This window comes from Erpetoichthys calabaricus, chromosome 5 (assembly GCF_900747795.2).
Source record: "Erpetoichthys calabaricus chromosome 5, fErpCal1.3, whole genome shotgun sequence".
Classification (NCBI taxonomy): Eukaryota; Metazoa; Chordata; class Cladistia; order Polypteriformes; family Polypteridae; genus Erpetoichthys; species Erpetoichthys calabaricus.
The window spans coordinates 71359372-71383365 of NC_041398.2; the positions used below are offsets into that span (position 1 = coordinate 71359372).

Here is a 23994-nt window from a genome sequence, read left to right on the forward strand (position 1 = left end):
GTTTGTGTCGATGGGAAGCAAAATTAGTTACACTTCTGTGGCGTTCCTTCCTACTTCTGTGCTACTTGGCGAAAACTAGCCGAGTGTACTTATTACAGGTGAGATGGCGTGCCTTCTGTCCGCTTTGGGAAGGAGCAGAGAGACGTGAGCAATGGCAAGTTAGAATCAAGTCAAAGATCCTTTAACTTGCACACTTTATCAGTAGATATTTGTTCATTATCTCAGCACCACATATTTGTTTTCATCTTGAGTCCCCAGTTTCGTGTTACAACTTAGCACATATTTAATGATTTTAAATAAAAATGTCCCTGTCAAAAAATGTAATGTTCCAAGAGTGAGAGTCTAAGCGATTCAAATCACTAAAGTGACGTTTGCGGAATAGCGAGTATGCCGTCGATGTGGTAACAGTTCCCACCCAAGTAAATCTATATAATGTACATAATTTGTATGTAGTTCTGTATGAAGTTTGAAGTTACTTGCTCAGTGCAGCAAATCATATTAAATGCAGTTTTAGTTGTTTCTGATTGTAGATTTAATTTTCCTCTATGAAATTAGTTAATATTGGTTACTGTTTTGGATTATAAAAATAGCTTCCTTTAGAAGAATGCAGTGCCTTAAAATTATAAAATAAAACTGGTATAAGGTCTGAATTTACATATGCAGGCCTAATTCGTTGTGTTCATAAGAAATGTAATGATATTTAATGTTAAAAACCCATTTTTTTAGACTTGGTTCTCTTACTAGGTTTAGTGTTTTTACATTGCTGAATTGATAAGCTATGTTGAAGAAGAGTTTATGAACAGAAAATTTATAATTTCATATTTGTATTATTTTAGTAAAATAAAAAAAATGGTCTAATTTGAGTTCATAAGAAATGTAATGATATTTAATGTGGTAGAAGTACATAATAAACAAGAATAGTTGTGTCATATACAGTGCATCCAGAAAGTATTCACAGCGCGTCACTTTTTCCACATTTTGTTATGTTACAGCCTTATTCCAAAATGGATGAAATTCATTTTTTTCCTCAGAATTCTACACACAACACCCCATAATGACAATGTGAAAAAAGTTTACTTGAGATTTTTGCAAATTTATTAAAAATAAAAAAATTGAGAAAGCACATGTACATAAGTATTCACAGCCTTTGCTATGAAGCTCAAAATTCAGCTCAGGTGCATCCTGTTTCCCCTGATCATCCTTGAGATGTTTCTGCAGCTTAATTGGAGTCCACCTGTGGTAAATTCAGTTGATTGGACATGATTTGGAAAGGCACACACCTGTCTATATAAGGTCCCACAGTTGACAGTTCATGTCAGAGCACAAACCAAGCATGAAGTCAAAGGAATTGTCTTGAGGCACAAATCTGGGGAAGGTTACAGAAAACTTTCTGCTGCTTTGAAGGACCCAATGAGCACAGTGGCCTCCATCATCCGTAAGTGGAAGAAGTTCAAAACCACCAGGACTCTTCCTAGAGCTGGCCGGCCATCATCTCTGGAGGGATCTTAAAATGGCTGTGCACCGACGCTTCCCATCCAACCTGATGGAGCTTGAGAGGTGCTGCAAAGAGGAATGGGCGAAACTGGCCAAGGATACGTGTGCCAAGCCCGTGGCATGATATTCAAAAAGGTTTGAGGCTGTAATTGCTGCCAAAGGTGCATCGACGCAGTATTGAGCAAAGGCTGTGAATACTTATGTACATGTGATTTCTCAGTTTTTTTATTTTTAATAAATTTGCAAAAACCTCAAGTAAACTTTTTTCATGTTGTCGTTATGGGGTGTTGTGTGTAGAATTCTGAGGAAAAAAATTAGTTTAATCCATTTTGGAATAAGGCTGTAACATAACAAAATGTGGAAAAAGTGATGCACTGTGAATACTTTCCGGATGCACTGTATTTGAAATAATAAAATGTATGCTCCAGTTTAAACATTTAAAGTCTAAATATTCTCGATTGTAATAGAAATGTCATTTTTCATCCACAGAAACAGGTTCATAGACAGCTAGATGAATTGTAAAGGATCAAAAATAACATTTTTATAATCACTGACCTTGAAATAGTCTAAAACAATACCCCACATGACTATGTTTTTATTTTTAACCGTCTGGGAGATCAGGGCTGTCTTAATGTATGGGCACTGGCCGGAAGTCCCAGGAGCATAGGGGCCCACAATGTTTCTGATGCCTATGTATGTTTCTGTTTTGCTATCAAAACAGGGACCCCAGCCAGAGGCGGCCATAGGGGTGTGCGGGGCTAAGGGCTGACCAACCCCAGTTACATCAAACATTGTTACTAGTATGTGTGGACTGTATAAACTTGCGTGCAAATTTAATAAAAATGTTAACATACACCGGATTTTGTCATTACAGTATTCAGCTAAATTTTTGCAAGATAACATGTGGACTTTATCAAAATATAACTGGAGAATATAACTTGACAAATCCACACGAACGGGACACTCAGACTTCAAAAGTGGGGCTCCCTTAGGCGCGGGGCCTGGGTTGGTCACCCCACTTGCCACCCCCAAACACCGCTCTTGACCCCAGCACATTACTTTGCCAGGGGGGCCTGTGATGCTGTTGAGATAGCCGTGCGAGGAGTGGCTCTTAGAGGGCTAGGCCCACCGGAAAAGAATCAAACATTACAATATTATTATATTTGCAATCAGCAACATCAAAGTAGCATAAATGATGCTCCATGTAGCTATATTACCAGTCCCCATTTTTTCCAACATTTTGTGAAAAGGATTAACTTTGACCTCTCATTATCTCATTAAAGGGTGAACCCCTGGCATCAGTTGATATGACATACACAATACATGGTCCAAAATAGCCTAAATGAAGTTTTTTTTAGGTCTAGTCAGTCAAAAATAGGGGCAAACTTGGTTGTCTCACAGATCCAGATGCAAGTTCTTGTTGTCTGTATGGATTTTTTTTCCTGGGTTTTTAAAATTGACCACAAGAAATCAGTATCAGGTTTTTTGTGTGATAATATAGTTTATTTAATAATTATTGCAGTCTGTAATATAAATGTAGATTCTTACGTAAACATATTACACATAACATAATATAGTCACATCTGACGACACCTGAACCAGTTTTAAAATGTACTGTAGATTTGTTTTTTGAAAGATTACATAACACCTTTACTGTTTATCTTAACAGCATCATTAAGTGTAAGATAGTTGCGCATGAACCATGTGACTTTTAATATGTAACTCAGCACATTCCCTGAGAGGATGATTAATTTTACTATCTATGTTTATGCTAATTTTAAATGTGTATCTATAAATTCAAGAAATATTATTCTACCCAGTGTAGGACTTTAGTCTTCAGATTCCTGATCTCCAGTACTGCTTTAAAAAAGTAAGATCATTCTGATTTTAGTACTTGTTTACTTAATGTTTGTTAAAAACCCATTTTTTTTAGACTTGGTTCTGTTACTAGGTTTAGTGTTTTTACATTGCTGAATGTTGAAGAACTGTTAATGGAGGAATGTGGAGTTTATGAACAGAAAATTTCTAATTTCATTTTCGTATTAATTTAGTAAAATAAAAAAAATGGTCTAATTTCAGTGTGAATCTGTGATTTTCCGCTAAGTAAGTTTAGCGTTTTTAGTGTATGTGTTATTTATTTCCAGTTCATAAAAGCCAGTGCAGTGGAGAATACTGTTAGAAATAGAAATATTTGTTAAAATTAGGAAAAGCATACACTTTGGCTTGTTCTAGTGTTTAAACAATGGAATGAAATGTAATTTAGAGAAGCGTAGCTAGATTTATTACACAGTATTTTTAAATAATATTTTTATATAATTGCATTTCCTTATAATTTAGAGAAAGGACATCATCATAGTCCTTTGATTAGAACTGCTATCTCATAGATCCAATGTCGTGGATTTTAGCCCTGGATCTGGATGTTGCCTGTGTGGAGTTGGCCTGCTCTCCCTCAGTCAGCTTGGGTTCTCCTCTTTTACTCTTGTTTTCTGAACAAAAGCCACAATTTACATTTATTCAGTTCCCACCCCATGAACTTCACTGCCCTTCTTCACATTTATGCATTCCTTCTTAATTTTGAGGAAGGATGGCAAAGAGCTCAAGCAGGCATCACAATTTTGTCTCCCATTCCAGTACAGAGGCTCTGCTCGTTTAGCATTATGTGATGCCTCAGTAATGTCATTCCAGGCTGGGTGACCATCAGCGGTTTATCTTTTTGCGCTGTTAGCCTGGTCGACAGTCATGCTTCATCATTGCACTTTTCAACATGTAAGATATTCCAATTATCCTTGTCCTGGTAATTACAACACTGATTTGCTAGATTATTGTCAGGTTTAAAGCAGTGCAGGTTTTCAGAAGATACTGTACACTTTATAATTAAGAGTAAAGACTGACACTGTTTTAAATTCTGTTTATTTTAGGTTAACTTGGTCAAAGGCAGTGAATCACTTTTCATCAGTTAAATTAGCCACACTGGTTTTCTCCAAGGCATAGTATCATCTATAAAACCCACCTTTCATGTCTTTCAGCACTGCAGACTATCTGTCTGTCCTGCTTACTTTGTATAAACTATTGAGACAGCTAAAACCACTGATTTTTCCAAAGTCTTCCTTAACTTTGATATTTAAAACACCTGTTAAAGATATAGTTTTATGGATTGGGGCTAAAGCACTTGAACATAAATCACAAAGTTGATAGTTCAAGTTCAGTTCCCTGGTGTCTTTGTCATTGTGTGTACCTGAGGAATCCACTTAACCTTTATGCTCAAATTGTAATAATATTTTGTATAAACCTAGACTATAGGTCCTGCCTTAGGATGGTGTTCTCAATGGGAAATCATCATATACATTATTTATTCTGTGCTCTATGGAGTCTTTTAGTGACATTTGTTTGTCAGGCTTAGTAAGTTTGTAACATTTAAACCAGTTCTAAAGAAGACCCTTTTTATTTTAATTTCCGAATACCTCCAACACAAACTATCTTACAAGTTTTGACTTTTTTAATTCACATACTTTCATGCTCATGTGATTTTCAGTTTAATACTGTATTGCACTTGTATTTGCTCCTTCAAATATTTTATGACAGTATATGATGTAAATAATGCTATGTAAAATAAAGATAACTGAAATTTGGAGCAGCTGAAGAAAAAATGTCAAAAATGTTTTTGTGAATTTTGCTTTCAGATGGAATATTCTATTGCACATACATGGGACAGCATACCAGTTAATCATAACCCTGTAACCATACATTTACAACCAGGAGATGGTGGCCTGCTAATGGAAGTGCGTGGGCCATTTTTTAATGACCCCCCAGCCCCAGCTGGCCCTCCAGGGGAGCCTTTTGATAAACTCTGGGATTATGAAGGTATATAAAATGAGCATTTATTTGTTTTTAATTTCCCCACACTTTTAAATTAAATAAGGAAAGGTTGAAATAAATTTGAGTGTTGATCTATTAAACTTGCTTTTCTAGGAAAAAATTGAAATGCACTTTGCCTTATAACTTTCCTTAGCAGTTAATAATTTATTCAAAAATGATTTTGGTCTTTATTTTAGATAATTACATTATACGGAATTACTGTACAATATGTGTAAATAGACTACATTTAAACTTGTTAAAAATAAGGTTCACTTTGAAATGAGCAATATATGTTAGTTCTATGAAGATATTTGAGATGATTTCTTGGCTATCCATGTCTTTGCTGAAATCTTGATTCTGAGCTGAAATTCTCCAGCAAAACCGGTCATTTCACTTTTCCTGTAGGAATTAGTACTAGACTGTAATTTACAGTTTTTGACAGCAAATGTGTTGTTTTTATTGTACCTACTTTAATAAAGATTTTCTTCAATCTACTGCTAGTTTGCATTTAATGGGTCAGTAATAAATTTAGTTCATCTACTAATGCTGGGATTCAGTTTCACTAAATTCTTCTGCCTGGGATCCACGAAAAAGAATGACAATATTAGTTTGAAAGTCATGCCCATCTCTGAGCAAGCCCAATTGCATGAAGTGAATGAGACTGGGATTTTGCTTTTCATAATTTTTCATTTTAACTTTTTAGTGGCACACATTCCTTTTTTTATAGTATATCCTGAAACTGGTCTGTTTTTTACTGTTCCTGTCAAAAAGCATTGTGATTATGTGGCAAACCTGTGACCTTCCATTTTACTCTTACTTTCTATAATTATTAAAAAAAAGACTGAAAAGCACAATTTTTGGGCTGTTGCATTTTCATATAATCTGAGGGTCTCAAACTCAGTTCAACATTTTGCACTGATAAATTATATAATTGAATAAAGTGGCACATTAAAGTTAGTTAAATGAAAAACCTGAAGCCATTCCAATTGCTAGTGAACTAGGGGGAGATGCTAAAGCAGCTTAAGGTTTGTTGTTAATTGGCAGCTGGTTAAGGAAAAGATGAGCAATTTAGGTTTTGGAATCATAACAAGTGAGCCAATTAAAAGGAAGGTAACAAAATATGTTTCGTTAGCAGGAGTAACTGACTGCTAATTAAGAATGTGGGTGGAACAAAAACCTGCAACTATCCAGAATCTGAGTTTGGTGCCCCTGATTGTAATTAATAGTAATTTAATAAGCACTTTGATTCAGCATTTATTTTATCTTTTATGCAGAAACATTTGTACATAATGTGCTCTTTTATTGTAAAGATATACAGTATCAGATGTGCACTTAAATGAAAAGCAGTATGTAACTTTTTTTCTTAAATTTTTTTCAATTTTTTGCAGTTGCTGAGGCATTCTTTTTAAATAGTACTACAGAGAAATATTTAGAGGTCGAGGTTTGTCCGTAAGTACTATACATTAGCATTTTGTTAAAAGGTATGCCAGCAGTTTTAATCAAGCGTTCAAACATTCATTAAATACCTACATTTTGTATGCATAGACTTTTTTTCTAAAATTATGTATTTATATAATGACTGGGGTTTCCCTAAATTATGCCATTGTGAATAGATTTTGTTTCTGTTTTTTCTTTGTACATCTAGGCATATTCCTGTTTTTTTTGCAGTGTTTTTCTCTGGTTTCTTTTAGTTGAAAGTAGACTGTTAATAAGCAGCAGGTTTCAACTCCTGCCACATATTGTCAGTTGGGTCGAGACTCCTTTATTTCATTGGATAACTGCAGATCGTTGTTAATTTTTTGCCTCTGCAGTGTGTTTTTTGGTTGCATGTTTTCTTTGTTTGGGCGAAAGATCTGTCTCAAGCAATGTGCCTGTTGCAGACTTTAACAGGTTTGAATTTCAAATTTCTCTGTATATTTTTCATTTATTTTTCCTACATGTTGAGCCCAAGGCTGCCAGGTGTAAGAATGTTTCTGTTTATATATAATATTGTTGTATAATTATATATATATATATATATATATATATATATATATATATATATATATATATATATAAAAACATCTATGCGCGGAAGTGTGTGTGTCTGTCTGGCCCGGAAGTGAGTGGAGGAGTCGGAGTAAGGGCTCTGCCTCCAAGGAAACAGAAAACTTGCTTAGCCGCTAATAACACAAGTGAGGCCAGTACGTCAGCAAAACGAAACCTCATAAGAAAGTCAAAGTCACTTAGCCGCGAGCTCATCAGCAAAACTAATCCCCCTAGGAGAGAGATGCCCAGAATAGTTCCTTTCAATTACCTGACATCTCTACAGTATTATTTTTTTCTGAGGATTTCAATAGTTTCTAGGACCACAGGCTTTTTACAGCATGAGGTTACACAGCTAGTGTATATATATATTATATAAAAAAAATCTTGGGTCGAGACGTGATCATCTCGGAGAGACACTTTGAAGTCCCGCAAGACTTCTTGCACGTCACGCCCTACTTACAAACTTTAATGTAATGTCCCACGAGACAAGGAAGTGAGACAAAAGGACAGCTGCTTGACAGTCTTTTAAGTGACTGTCGCGCAGCGCGACATACAGATTGTACAGCACGGCAACAGCAGCTGCTGTACAGGCTTTTAAATAATCGATGCACAGCGCAACAGCAGATCACGCAGCACGGCAGCAGCAGCTGCTGTACAGGCATTTAAATGTTCACACAGCTCGATAGCAGCTAGCCAGCAGCTGATCCCTCCTTAGCATGCGTTAAGCTCCCCCCACCCCCCCCTTCACAACGCAAGCGGCACAGACGGCAGAGGCTAGCGTGAAGCGTGCCCCCAGGGTTGGGGGTTGTGGGGTGGACGAGCAAAGCGAGTAGGGAGCACAGCCCCCTAGTGTATATGTATATATATATATATATATATATATATATACACATACACATGGTATAGGTGGGTGGCACGTAAGTTCTGCAGGTAATATCCATCATTACAGATTCAAAATCCCACATCTCCATGTAGAGTTTGCTCATTCTACCTGTGTCTATGTGGGTTTTCCACTGACTACCCTAATTGTCCTGCCACATCCCTAAAACATTAAATTTAAGTTACTTAGCAGTTCCAAATAGGCTCCTGTGGGAGTGTAAGTGTGCATGGATAAGCCCTAAAATGGACTGGAGCTCTCTGAACAGCTGTTCACTCTCGCCCGCACATCCCTGAGATAGATAGATAGATAGATAGATATGGATTAAGTGCCTCTGTTGAATTGTTACACTCTCGTTGTGTCTGCAAAATTTTTTCCCTTTGTATTCTGTTTTTCTTACTACTTCTCAAAAAACTTGCGAGTTAGGCTAATTGGTGGTTCAAAATTGGTTCTGTGTGAGTGAATGTAATTGTATGTTTCCCAGCTATGAACTTGTATTCCATCCAGGGATTCCTAACTTGCACCCAGGGTTGCCCAGATAGGCTCCAGTTTCCTAAGACTCTAATTTTGTTAAGTGATTCGGGAAATAGGTATTTGTCAATAGTGTTTTCTTTATTTTTGACTTTGGTGTATTAAGCAATAGATTTTAAGTGAGCTTTATTACAAACAAAGATCCATCATTCAGACTATAATGCTTGCATAATGCACTGTTGTTGACTTTGCTGCTTATTTATTATAGCTTCTCTTATGTAAGTCATGTTATCTAAAGAGTGTCACTAAATGATATTTAAGTCCTATCTTCCAACTATTAAAAACAACCAATTTAGTAATAATGTTTTATCTAAGGTAATTTACAGTAATATATTTATGATACTATAAAGCTTTAAATTCCATCATGCTAATTCCTATCACAGCAGGTCATAAAGCATATCACGACTGATTAGTAAAATGTAAGCTGATATAATTAGTCCAAAATCATTATTTGTTACAAAGTACATGTAAATAATAAAAGATCAGAGTACACTCATGTATATCAGGACCATTGTTGACAAAGAAGGAAATTACACTTTTTTTAATAAAATGAGAGTTTAGATTTTAACTGATGCATTATTTAATAATGGTTGTCTTCTTGCTTATCGATAATGGTATATGTAGCTGTAGTTTCACTTATCAAATCTGTTTTTTCATTGTGAATGAATGTAATATTATAGAATAAATAAAAATACATATAAATAAATCTATTTTTCTCAACATTTTTAGGGTATTGCCAAAAGCTACACTGACATTTACAAAATTAGTATTAAAAGCAAAGATGAACAAATAACTCTTAATCATATTGAAATATAGTTGTTTACATGGAGGTGTTTCTCTGCTGGATGAAAATGGGAAATAGTAGCTACCTAGATTTAAATGAAGCATATCACACTCATATTCAAATTTAGAATTTATAATTTACTCATGTCTTCCTGTTAAAATTCTGTATTTTCTGAATAGAACTCTTGTTGAGTAGTTAATCAGTTTGGCATGCTTGTTGGACATAGCAGAAAACCCATTATTCTCATATGGATTATGTGCTGCCCTGTTTCCTTTTTTACATAGAAATATATTGTGTATTACATTAGGTCATGTCCATGACAAAGTCACATTTTTGGTGTTTCAAATAACTATTTCAGCTGCAGCGTACACAGAAGTAGCCTTGGGCTTGAACCCAGTCCATTGTAGATAATATTCATTTATTTATTCATGCACTTTTAGTGTAGAGTTGCCAGGGCACTGGAGAGTCTGTAGTTGCAATGTGGGAGAAAAAGAGTCTCTGGGGCAATCTGCATATGAACATTCAGAAAGTATTCATAATTCAAGTGAATCAGTGCCCAAACATGAAGAGGTAGCAATGCCACTGTACTACACTTAAGGTTTTCCCTTTGAAAAATTTACTTACAATGGAATTGATAGAGATGGATTGGTGGCACATATTGATTGTGCCTTTTACAGCTTTTTTAGGGTTTGTAAATTAAAAAAAAAGTGGTTTAATAATTGTGCCAATTCTGAATAGAGTGCTAAAGCAGTAAAATTGGCCACAGTCCTTATTGTTTGTTGGCAATTGGGATATATCAAGAATTCTATTTTTTAACATTTCTACTAAAGCTATGATATTACCCATACATGCATTTTGCAGTAAACAAGTACAAATGCTATGAAGATTTTACAAACTGCTAAGTATTTTTTGAATATAACCAGTATGTCTACGTCAAATTTTCAGCATGCACTGCAAATGTAAACATATGTCAAATACTGTTCCAGCTACAATAGTTATTCTGATGACTGCTCATTACCTAGGTATCTCAGACAAAGATACATTTTCCCCCTAATCTTCCAGGTTTTCGTAGTCTCCAATAACTAGTTGTGGTGAATCCTAACCATTCTTCACTCAGCAAAATGAGAAAATTAAAGAAATTTGTGCATAAGACTTTTTTTCCCAAGGAAATTGAGAAGTACAAAAGTTGTATTTGTATGCGAAGAAGGTATTACTGCTCTGATTAAACTTGTAGCAATTGTTTCAAGTTTGATTTCATGGTAATTAGGTAAGAATGTTTTGTAAGAGTTGGCAGAGAAGGAATCATGTTTTTTTAGCACAGTTGCTCATATATTGGGAAAGACCTTTTAGCAGTATAATTGGTTTGCAGGAAATCAAATAGGAAGTAGCTGATATTACACTTACAAATGCTGTTGCATTTTCCCTAAAATGACTAAACTGTATTTATTGTACAGTACCATTCTTAGATAAATAACAGCTCACTAACTGTCTCTATCTTCTGTGCATGGATATATTTTGCCTTTCTACAGCTCAGTTCAAAAATTGACTAATTTTTATTAGATACTGGTTTCTTCAGAGATTTTCTACCATCTGTGTTATTCTTACTTTGTTGTATCTCCGCAGTAGACAGGAAGACTTTCTTACAAGTATGAAACAGTGGTGAAGTTCTATCTTTCCTTTGTTGCACTGATGTCAAAACACCAATGTCATACATTCTTAAGCTGTAAATAATATTACTTCATGTCATTCTTAGATGCCCTCTGAACAAAGTATAGATAAAATAGTGCCATTGCCTGAGATCTGACAAGGGTCAGAAATAACAAACACCTCACCTCTAAAATACCTTATTTTAAAAACACTTCTGTTTCTTCAGCATCAAAATCAATCAAAAGATTTGCTTGACGTAAGATTTGCTCCAAGCACTCACTAGTTGAAATTGCCTCCCACCCTTTTGAGGGAGTGGTGTTGACTGATATACTGTAGAATATCTAAATGCACATTGCTCTCCTTATGAGTCACCCTTTCCACAGTGTGTATCTGCTTGCCCCTTAAAACATGTTCCATAGTGTCACATTAGTATGTGGCATAAAACTCCTTTATCCTCATGACTCATTCAACAATTTATACTGTCAGAAATAGATTACTTGATTAAATAATGTTTGATGTCCTAGGTTTACATCTTTCCAGTTTGAGACCTATTCCTGGACTCTACTCCTAGAATGACAGTGAAGACAATACTAGATAGATAGATAGATAGATAGATAGATAGATAGATAGATAGATAGATAGATAGATAGATAGATAGATAGATAGATACTTTATTAATCCCAGGGGGAAATTCACATACTCCAGCAGCAAAAAATATTAAATTAAAGAGTAATAAAAAAATGCAGGTAAAAAACAGACAATAACTTGAATAATGTTCAACGTTTACCCCCTCTGGTGGAATTGAAGAGTCGCATAGTTTGGGGGAGGAATGATCTTCTCAGTCTGTATGTGACCTACAGTATATTTTACTCATTATTGTATGTAGTTTCTTATGTATTATGAGTGCTATTTAATGTACCAGGAGTTGTGTGTGTTAAGTGTTTATACTGCCAGTTTCATTACCTTTTTATTTAATGGTACTTGCTTTCACTGGGGGATAGGATAGTGCAAGTAAAAATTCTGATAATGTGAATGTGATATGTACCAAGAAAATTGACTCAAAAGACAGTTACTGTTTCTTAAAAGTTTCTGTTATTTCCCAAACATGAAATTGCGTGTATTAGAATTAACTAGCTATGCTACTTGTCAAAGACATGTAATATATATCTAAAAATATTTGATATTTCTTGCCCTATATGTTCCTTCAAAGTCTTTTCTCTGTATCCTCGTATGTGGAACCTGTCTTGCCTGGCACTCCCTCTAGCGGGCGCGTTCCCATAAAGCCTGCTTCTCAGACTGTGTCATTTGAAGGCTCTCTGTTTGCCTCAAGTCCACTTTTATACTTTGTGTCCAAGAAGGCAACTTTCAGCTTGGCTTCTACACATTTACTCCTTCCTGTGTGTCTGACATTCACACTTCCACTTTTGATTGAATCATCAAAGCCAGATTGACCATTTAGAACACACACAGACCTTAGTGTTTTATTATATAATAGAAGTAGATAGTTTTATTTGATTCTGCATAAAAGGGCAAGGACGTGTGTCAAGAAACACTACTAACACTCCTTTGAAACAAACTGCAATATGCCTTCATGAAGCCTCACTGTGACTGTGACAGCCAAGTCATACATTTTCTTTCTTTATAATTTTCTTGCTTCATAGTGATTCTAGTGTGTGTGTTTATTTATTTACTTATTTATCCTTTTTTTTTTTTCTGGTGGCACGACCAAGTCCAGACACCTTCCTGATTGGTCTGTATATACTGTGTTTTTATTTAATATTTTATGTACTTTTTACTGTTTTTCATGCCCGTACAACAATGGGTTTAGTAGTTTATGCTTTGGGACATTGGAAATCAAGTTTCACACTTGCTCATGAACGTACATTCACTGGACAACAAGCTGGATGATCTCAGAGCAAAAGTAACTTTCCAATGGAATGTGAGTGACTAAAACATTCTAAGTTTTACTGAGACATGGCCGACCCCCATAGTGCCGGATGAAGCAGTGAGTTCATCTAGCTCTTTTCCTGTGTTCCACATGGACAGAATGGCGGAGGCTAACAAACCTAAATGTGAGGGACTGTGTTTCATGGTTAACGCCAACTGGTGCGAGGCAAAGATCGTTTCAGTTCTCTCTTACTTCTGCTTGCCTCATCTGGAATATCTAACCATTAAGTGCCGTCCATTTGACCTGCTTTGTGATTTCAGCTTGGTCATCACCACAGAGGTCTATATCCCACCTTATGTAGACATAGGTACGGCTTCATCTGAACTACACGAGGTGCTTAGTGTGACTCAGTACAAACACACGGACACAAAGATCATCTTTGTGGGGGACATTAATAAAGCGTACCTCAGACAAGTTACGCAGAATCTTTATCAACACGTTATGTGTACAAACAGAGGAGCTAACATACTGTAGTGGATCGATGTTATACACCATACATGCAGGGATACAAAGCTGTTTCACAACCATTGTTTGGGAGATCAGACCATAACACTGTTTTCCGGAATATAAACAAAAGTTTTGTCTGGAAGTTCTGATCTGCCCAATCAAAAATCACATTACAGGACGCGCTCAATGACTGGGACATGTTCTGGTCATGCACAAACAACATCAATGAGTTTGCAGAAGTAGTTGTTAGCTTGGCATGCTTAAAAATGTCATTATCCCAACAGTAACAATAAAGACTTTCTAACCGAAAACCATGGGTTGATGGAACTAACTGTAAGGCAGTGAACACCTGTACTGTTGCATATAATACAGGACTGTCCACCAATGATATGAGCACTTACAAAGCTGCTTCATATGTATCATATGGCATGCTGTAAAAGATGCAAAAACGCTAGTACTGGAAGCATGTGGTGTCATTCTTCCACCAGAGTGACAAGCGCCAAATGTGGCATGGACTTTAAAAGCAAATCCAACATGGCTTTGAGCACCGACTCTGCATTCACCAATGAATTTAATGCCTTCTATGCCCATTTTGAGGCTAATCATCCTAACAACAGCCACAGCCTGCTGAAGGAGTGCAGAGACATCATCACCATTGAAGAGTGTGATGTGCTGCAGCGCATCAGCATCAGGAAAATGTTGGGGCAAGATGGCATCTCTTGGTGCCTGCTGCACTGTCTTTACCTCCATCTTCAACAAGTCTCTGGCTAAGTCTGTGGTCAATATGAGCTTTAAAAGATCAATTATTGTTCCTGTATCAAGGAACAACTAACCGTTGTGACTGAATGACTTGCGACTTGTTGCACTGACCTCGGTAGTCATGAAAGTTTTTGTAAGGCTCATTAAAATCTTCATTACAGCATCCATCTCCAGCTCCACAGACCCACTGCAATTTGCATACCGCCCCAGTAGATCAATGGAGGATGGCATCTCCCATATTTCTTCATACCACCCTTAGCCACATGGATATGAAGCATGGGAACTATGTGAAATTGCTGTTCATCAATTACAGTTAGCTTTTAGTACAGTTGTGCCCCATAAACTGCTCACAGGGCTGAGGGATCTGGGACTGAACAGCCACCTGTGTGCCTGAGTTTTCAACATTCTCACAGGGAGACCACAGGTGTTAAGAGTTGGTAGTTGTGCCTCCAGCATCATCACACTCAATACAGGAGCTCCACAAGGCTGTGTACTCATACCTCTGCTCTGTGCCCTCTACACTCAAGACTGTGTGGCAACACATGCCTCTAACTTCATCGTCAAAATTTGCTGGGCTTCATCCCCCAAAACAATGAGACGGCATACATGGAGGAAGTGGAGAACCTGGTCTCGTGGTGACAGTGGTGGACTTTGGTAGTAGACAGCAGCGGTCCTACACTCTCTTCAACATCAGCGGCATCACAGTGGAGTGGGTGAGCAGTTTCAAATAACTGGGCATTCTCATCACCAAGAATTTGACAGTGACTGAACATATTCAAACCCAATCCAAAAAGGCAAGACAGTCTCTTTACCATCTGAGATAGGTGAGGAAGTTTCGGGTCTCTCCAGTGACCCTAAGGACTTTTTACTCTGGTGCTGTAGAAGGTATCTTGATGCAGAACATCACCTCCTGGTTTTGGAACAGCTGTGAACGAGATATTAAGGAACTACAGGGAGTGATGCGGACAGCAAAACACTACACCAGATGCGATTTGTCTCTGCAGGATACTTATACCAGTAGATGCAGGACCAGAGCAACTAAGATCATTAGAGACTCTTCTAACCCCAGTAACTATGTTCGACTTGCTGAAATCAAGCAAATGCTTAAGGAGTATTATGGCCAGAATAGAGAGGCTCAGGAGGAGCTTCTATCCACAGGCCATACGACTTCTTAACCTGGACAAGCCACTACAATTTTTTTCGACTGTTCATTATAACACAAACTAAGCTCTCCTCCTCACTGTTTTCAGCTGCCGCTATGTCATTTAAGTCTAACTTTAACCAGCAAGCTTATTATTATTATTATTATTGTTATTAATCTATTACATTTGCACACTGTTCAGATCTCTTGTTTAAAATGGTAATGCTTACTTGGATAGATGCTTTTTTCTATACATTGGATAAATAAAGTTCTATCTATCTATCGTATATTTTACTTCACAGAAGAAAAAAACAAGCAGTATTTGTAATGTTTATAAGGCAAATATTAACCTTTTTTTCATCCAGTTCATCATTAAAGGATCTTGAGATGGGGTGTAATGCAAATGCTGGCAGAAACAAGCTCAAGATCAGAGTCCATTTCAGAATCACAATCACAGTTACATAGTATTGAACCTGGGTAATTGTTACTGGATAATTGATAAACTACTAGAATAATGTATAGAATAAACAGGTAAAGACTATTCCCTTCCTGAAGAAAAACAGAAAAAGATTAGAGACACAACATTTTGACTGTGGAGCCTTTATCAGGTGTGTGATTAAAAAGAAAAAAGCAGGTCAGTTAAATGGGAAGAAAAGGAGGGAATGAAGCTGGGCGAGGAAAAATGTTTGAAAGACCAGAGAGTGTGTTTGGAAAACACCAATTACAGAAGAGAAAGGGACATTTTAAAACATTAGTTGGCCATTTAGTGCTGGAGAAAGGTGTAATCCAAGCCTGAGAATGAGCTGAGCTTCATTTGATTTTTTCAACAATTTTGTTGAAACCTTGTGAAAGAACACAAAGCGATGAGTGTGGTGTCATCAGGTCATGTAATGTGTTCTGCAGTAGGATTTGTAAGGTCTTTGACATTAGCCACTTGGTCGTGTATACCATACCTGAAAGCTGTAACCCCTGTTCAATTATGTAGAAGATTACAGAGATTTTGCAAGAAATTTGCATTAAATAAGATTTTTTGGAATGGCTCAAGGTGAGGTGAGGTGGTGCCTCCATAGATCAAACTTGTTTTCCAACACATTGCACAGATACTTTTTTGGATTGAGGTTTTGGGAATTTAGAGGCCAGGTCAACACCCTGAATTCATTGTTATGTTCCTCAAACCATTCCTGAACAATTTTTGCAGTTTGGCAGGTCACACTGTCTTGCTGAACGAAGCCACTGCCACCAGCAACTACTGTTGCTGTTAAGGAGCATACATAGTCTGCAGCTATATTTAAGTAAGTGGTATGTGCCAAAGTAACATCTATATGAATGCCAGGTCCCTAGGTTTCCCAGCAGAACATTTGCCCAGAGCATCACAATGCATCTGCCGGCTTGCCTTCTTCTAGTGGTGCATTCTGCTATCTCTTTCCCATGCAATTGACACATATGCACCCAGCCATCCATGTAAGCTAAAAGGAAACTGGATTCATTAGACCGAGCCACCTTCTTCAATTACTCCGTGGTCCAGGACTGTTGCTCATGTGCCCATTGTAGGCTCTATTGGTTGTCGACAGGGGTCAGCATGGGGATCCTGGCCAGTCTACAGATGCACAGTACCATTTGTAGCAAGCTGCAATGCACTGTGTTGTGACACCTTTCTCTTATGGCCAGCATTGTGTTTCAGCTACATGTACTATAGTAGGTCTTCTATGGGAGTACATCAGATGGGATAGACTTCACCCCCAATGTCCATAATGAGCCTTGGGTACCCATGACTCTGTCACTGGTTCATCTATTGACTGGTTGTCCTTCCTTGGACCACTTCTACTAGGTAATAACCACTGCTTACCAGGAACACCCCAGAAGACATTCTGTTTTAGAGATGCTCTGACCTAGTCAACTACCCATCACAGTTTGGCCCTTGTCAAAGTTTTCCTGTTTCCAACACATCACCTTCAAGAACAGACTGTTCTCTTGCTGCTTGTCATATCCCACTGGGATAATCCATGTTCACTTCACCTGTCAGTGGTTTTAATATTGTGGCTGATAGGTGTTTTTGCAAGTGATACAGTGGCTCCTATTACAATAGAAAGACCCACCTGTTGAAACCAACTCCTTTGTGAAGTGAGCTGTGGACACAATGTTTTTATAAATTATGCTTGATGGGAGCATATCATAGGTGAATTGGGGAAAAAGGCTTCTATGGAAGGGACCGTATAGAAACTTTCGGCATATTGTTTACTGACCCGAGGAAGAGTTAGAGGGTTAGGATGGAATGGGAGGATACGTGGGATATGAGTTTCATTTCTGGTATTGTTCTTTGGATGAATGTTGCATGTTCTGTTCCAGGTTTGGTTGATGGCACAGTCCATAATGTGAGAAGAGTGTCCTCTGTCAATGAAAAAACTCCTCATTCTGTGTGCCATATTAAAATCAACTTCAAAACTGCATTTTTGCATGGGTGAGCCCTATAATAGACATGCATCTCATTTAGGTTTGGTTCCTGCTTTGTGCCACACACTTCTGGCTGAATTTTCACATCTCTTTGACCCTGCGTTTTAAAAGCATTGTGAAAAATATATATTTCTAAAACATGGTTATGTAACTACAGAGGTCTTTCATTTTCCTGGTAATTGTAGTTTTTAAATAAAATGTAAAAACAACAGGAAAAGAAACTGATTAAAAATTATTATAATAGGAAACCCCACACATACTCTTCTCTGTCATTTTTTTCTAAATGAGGTTGACTTTTATATATTTATTTTAAGCTAAAATACTGTATGTGTCATATTATTTGACTGTAATGCATTTAAATACATTTCATTAAGTGTTTATTTTTATTAATTTTAATTCAAAAAATAGAAAAAAAAAGTTTGCTTTACTCCACTGCATTATCTTATTAATTGTACTGTGATAGACAGAGTGAGAACAAACAACTGTTGTATTACTTACACACTGCTACACACAGTAGAATCTTACCGAATTCAAGAATATTCAAATGTTAATTATATCTACAGAAGTATGCTTGGGAAGGTTAATCAGAATTTTGATTATTACTCCCAAAATCAAACTACGTATGAATTGTGGTTATGATGAAGAATACATGGGGACACTGTTGCACCTGGAGCAAATTATTTAAAAAAATTTTTTTTGTTGGCTTTTCCTTCCCTTTACGTTTGAACTCTTGTGGCAGTTGCCTATATTTTACCAGATAATAGCAAAAAATAATAAGTGCATTTGGATTGCTGGGATGGGCTCCAGCTACCCCACCACACTGTCCTGGATAAGTGGGTTAAGAAAATGGATGGATGGTGGAAATTTGTAAGCGTAATAAAATGGAAAACGTGGTATGAAAATCTTAAGTGAATCAGTATTAACTTTATATAAAATGAATTCCGATTTTCAGGAACTTTATAAACATTTAATAGTATCTATCTATCTATCTATCTATCTATCTATCTATCTATCTATCTATCTATCTATCTATCTATCTATCTATCTATCTATCTATCTATCTATCTATCTATCTATCTATCTATCTATCTATCTATCTATCTATCTATCTAATAGAATTCCAACCAAAAATAGTAGCATTAATTGAATGGTCTAAAATGACTCTGCTTATAACCCTTTAAAAACTAAATATATTTTTGTTGGATGTTCCTTGAGGTATAAATTACAGGTAGACTATTCTGGATATTGCTAAGTATGCTTATGGAAGAAATGGAGTGGTACTGCAGAAGACTGCACTTTAAATATAATGGGGATAAGAGGTCTAGAGTAAAAATTAATAATACAAATAAAGTAACCTCAAAAAGAGTAATGGTCACTTCAGCAATAGCATTTTTGTCAAATAAACTGCTTCATTAATTTTGATTTGATTTTTTTTAACTATATCTTTATTTTTTATTTCATAGTCATGGCCAGCATTTGATATTACTCTTGCATGGCAGAGGAAATGCTTGGAAAGTAAGTAAACTATGTTAGTATTGCAACCTTTAATATAGTTTAGAAAGAGGAAGGGGCCATTGGAGAAAATCATTAAGTAAATATCAATATTTCATATAATCTACCAATTTTCTGAGAGCTTTCATTTTACCAGGGCTGGATTGTGTGGAGCAAGAGCCCAGGAGGAAGAGAAATACAGCAGGAACATCCTTTGGATTGATTGCTTTTGATTACATAGTACACCCATAAACAGAGCTGCAATCAATTTGGAAAGAAATCCAAATGAACAATGGGAGAACACGCAAAGTTAACAAAGATGATATCACATCTGGGAATTATATTTTCAACAATTTTGTATGTCAGCATTTTTTTGCTGTCTACAAACATTTTACCCCATTTACATTCACCGTTAACACTGAAGATATAGTATGGTAACTGTTAAAACAAACTAGGATTCTTTATGGGTGAAAACTATGTTCAGAAAACATGAAGAAACCATGTCAAAACTGCAAGCTGATGTCTTGTAAGTCTCAAGCTCAACAGACAGCAACTTAATAAAAGCAGCTTAAATTCAATTAAGCAGTATAATATAGTTAGTTTATCTAGTGAATGTAGGTGAAATTGATGTAAAATACTCACATTACTAAGAATAGTGCACAGCTTGTACATTCATTACCTGACAACCTCACTCACCTAAAGCTTCAGCTTTAAAGTTTTTACTCAAATTATTCTGCATTTAAACAAGCAGCTGTATTGTACTTTGAATTGTATTCATGATACAAGTGCACCTCACATTACAGCAAACATAAATGAAGAAATATGCCACAGAATGATAATCACAAAGATGTTTCACAGAGGAGATTTACAAAAACATCAGATAACTGTTATTTCCCTGCTGAAAAATTACAAAGGTTAGAATCGCAACATTTTGATTGTTGAATTTTGATTAGGTGTGCCAGATAGTGTTTGTACTTGTTCTTTCCTTTTGCAGATGTGTACTATTGCAGCTGTTCTTTAATTCCCCTATGTTTTTAACAGCTGAGATGTGCTTGGGGTTGCTTATGCACAAACTAGGATTATCTTTTGGAATACATTTATGTTCCTACACAAGCAAAAAAATAAATATGCAAAGTTAATAGTATCATTTACTTTATGTAATTGAAATTAGGTGCAGTACCTTAAATGAATCATTACTTTTGGTGCTAATGAATTTTTGCTTTACTATTTAAGAGAGGATTGAGTTTAAAATATGAAGCTTCCATTGAGGGAAATGAATGGCACGGAAAAGCACTTCTTCCATGGAGGTACTTTCCTCCTGGTGTGAATAAAATGAACTTGTATGCAATTCATGGATCTGACCCTAGAAGAACTTATGAAGCACTTTATCCAGTTCCAAGGGAGGACCTCAAACCAGGACAAGGGCCAAATTTGTAAGTATATGCAATAATTGTTAGTATAATATATATATATATATATATATATATATATATATATATATATATATATATATATATATATATATATACAGTGTGTGTGTATATATATATATATATATATATATATACACACACACACACACACACAGAGTGACTGGTGGACAGAGTGCAAGAGAGAACTAACAGGAATTAGCTGAGGCACCAGCTGGGCTACTCCATTTTATTGTTGCCATTGCCAGAAGCAAAAAAATGAATCAAAAGTGCTCCAGCGCTTCTGCACTTACAGGCAGTCAACTCAATGGCCCAAATTGGCCAAGTTAAACAAAAATATGCTCAGTCTGTACCATAGTGTCGTTCCCAAAATGAGCCGCCAGCCTTTGGGGTGGCCTGTTTTTATGGTGTCTTGGCTGGAAGGGGTAGAGCCATGACAGTGCTGAAGGCGGGCGCTAGGTGTCATTCTGGGGCTGGTGTCTGAACTGCGGGAGACAAAAAAGATGTGACAGCGCCCCCTCTCATCATGGGATGGTACTGCTTACCTTGCCAGAGCCAGAAGAATGATTATAGTTGTAACTATATATACAAGAAGAGTATATTTTATATAAGTAAAATATGTGTAGTTTGGGTACATGCATGATTGAAACATGCAGTGAACTGGCTATATGGCCCTGAATTGGATTAGGCGGATTTGAGAATGTATACTTAAACATTTTTTGTGTTAATGTTTGAACACAAGATGGGACCTGTAGCCTGCTTTATGACTAATTTTTTTTAAATTGTGTTTTCATTATTTAGCCATCTTCTGGAATACTTCCAAAATTTCAATCTGAAGGACATAATGGGAAATGATTTTCTACAGCCTGATTCGGACCTGTGGAGCACATGCTGCTGATTAGCTAGAATATTGCTTATGAGTACTGCATAGTAATAATCCTTAAGCACTTCTACATTTCATGAAGGAGCGATACTTTGAATCATTACATTAGATTATTGAAGCTGTAGTGCTGATGAAACACCTCTCATATTCAGTTGAGTAATTATGGTTTTGTCAAGTATCTTCAGCCATTCAATAATACATTATTTAGAACATTCTCTTGATTAAAAAATAAAATTTGAAAAACATACTGGAATTTCCTTTTGTTTATTTACAATATATATATATATATATATATATATATATATATATATATATATATATATATATATATATATAATGGATTGAAAGTCATTTTTACTAAACTTGATTGTGATAGAGTTTTGTAGAATGGGATTATCAAGTAGATTTCTTCTTGCTTGAAAACCTGTTTGGTTTTCTAATGAATTATTCACAGTTACACTGCTATAAATACCAAATAGAGTACCTTGAATTACAGTTGTTAAAAGTTTAAAGTGTACAACTTTATAATTCACTGGAAGCTGATAATTTTCTAGATGATCTAATTAATATGGTCAGACAAATAAAGAGAAACTATTATTACTAATTCACAAGATCATTAATAAACTGTAACCACTGAGGAATTTTTCTTGCTTTGTTTTCCCACATTCAATACACTAAATAGGCGAGATTTTCTGAAATGTGTTGAACATTTTACTGTGTGTATTGGTGTCAAACTCTGATGGCTTGGCTCATCAGTCCTGCTTCATATAGTTGGTGTTGGTCCATAGTTTCAAAGTTTCTGATGGCGTCCATGGTGAAATCACCTTTTGTTAAGGAATTCTCAGTGGTAAGAATGAAAAAGTCAACTACAACCTGAGCTTAGCATATTGAAAGTGCTGATCTGACAATAGAGCCATTAACATGGCAGTTTGCAAGAACATCAATAATCAAATAACTTCCCTTCTTTTATACTCTAATTGCTCAGGACTCAGTTTTTCTATTTTCTAACCTATGGATCCTTATTTTTTAGAATTGTACTTTTTGGGAAGAAGAAAATGGACACACTTAAAGAGACCCTTTATATTTTCACACATTTTTTATCATTATATGAGCTAATTCCTCCATCCATTATCACATCACTTTCAGGGCTGGGGGGCCGGTGCCTATATCAGCAGCACCAAGCACAAGATAGGAGCCAGCCGTGGATGGGGAACAATGATGCATATGTCCTCACTCTCACATACAGGGCTAATTTAAAAAATTATCATAAGAGTTTTAATGCCTTTGACTGCACTTACACAATTTATTCTACTTCAAGGCCATCTGCATTCTTCACTTTAAAAATACTGAACACCAGGCCTTGTTGAGGAAACTAAAGGAAGGCTGATGAACTGCCACTTAATCAATGGCTCTTGTTATTAGTTTGCACTTGTATCCACTTATAAGTGAGAAGTGATTTTTTTTTTCAATTTTATTTAAAGTTTCTATTATGTATTTATTTCTGCTTCTATTCTGGTGTATTTCAATAGTTTATAAATAGAAGGTTTTTGAAATTCACCACTGTTTTTCAATATGACTGCACAATCGGTACAATAGCACTTTTAAATAGCACTTCACAAAAGGACAAATGTCTCTCATCAGTGAGCACAGTTGAATCATACCTTTTAGCTGTGACTTTAATCTCCTCTTGATGGCTTTTTGAAATTATGACATTGAAGGTCTTCATATAATACTCATATGGATAAGGAGAAGGCCAGTATTTGCCTAGAAAAACAAGCAGTATTTGTTTTAGTAATTATTACTATAATTTTATATTTTGTCACAGTTTTTATATATCAATTGCAAAGAAGTGGTACCTTACCCATAATATCTTCTTTTGCCTATAGCGGAACAATACATTGCACAACAGTCCACATTATAGTCTTTATTGACTACAGTAACATAAATCAGTACATCTCTGGGACTATACTGCATTACACAATTAAAATGGATCAGCAGCCAGGGGAGGAAGAGATAATGAGAAGACACTGGGGATGGACTGACTGTACACGCTGTAAGCACACTACAAATATTACCAGGCAAGACTTCACTTGGAATCCTCATGGCAAGCACAAAAGAGGACAACCTCGTAATACCTGGTGGTGGATTTTAAAAGACGGGGCTACTCCTGGAGTCAGCTGGAAAGAAGGACAGAACAGGGCAGAGATGGCTGGAGGACTCTTGTCATC

The 23994-nt window shown here is 36.2% G+C and overlaps 1 protein-coding gene across 2 annotated transcripts; it reads left to right on the forward strand.

Annotated features, from left to right (window-relative positions):
- On the forward strand, positions 1 to 22013 carry c5h4orf33 (chromosome 5 C4orf33 homolog). Of its 2 annotated transcripts, none has more exons than XM_028801677.2 (6): positions 1 to 98; positions 5175 to 5355; positions 6738 to 6798; positions 19426 to 19477; positions 20687 to 20886; positions 21685 to 22013. In XM_028801677.2, exons 2-6 carry the CDS (start codon positions 5175 to 5177, stop codon positions 21779 to 21781), a joined length of 591 nt encoding a protein of 196 aa, XP_028657510.1. In that variant the 5' UTR covers positions 1 to 98; the 3' UTR covers positions 21782 to 22013. The 2 variants fall into 2 exon arrangements, with proteins under 2 accessions (XP_028657510.1, XP_028657509.1); XM_028801676.2 differs by having other exon boundaries at positions 30 to 154.
- Positions 22014 to 23994: the final 1981 nt, after the last annotated feature.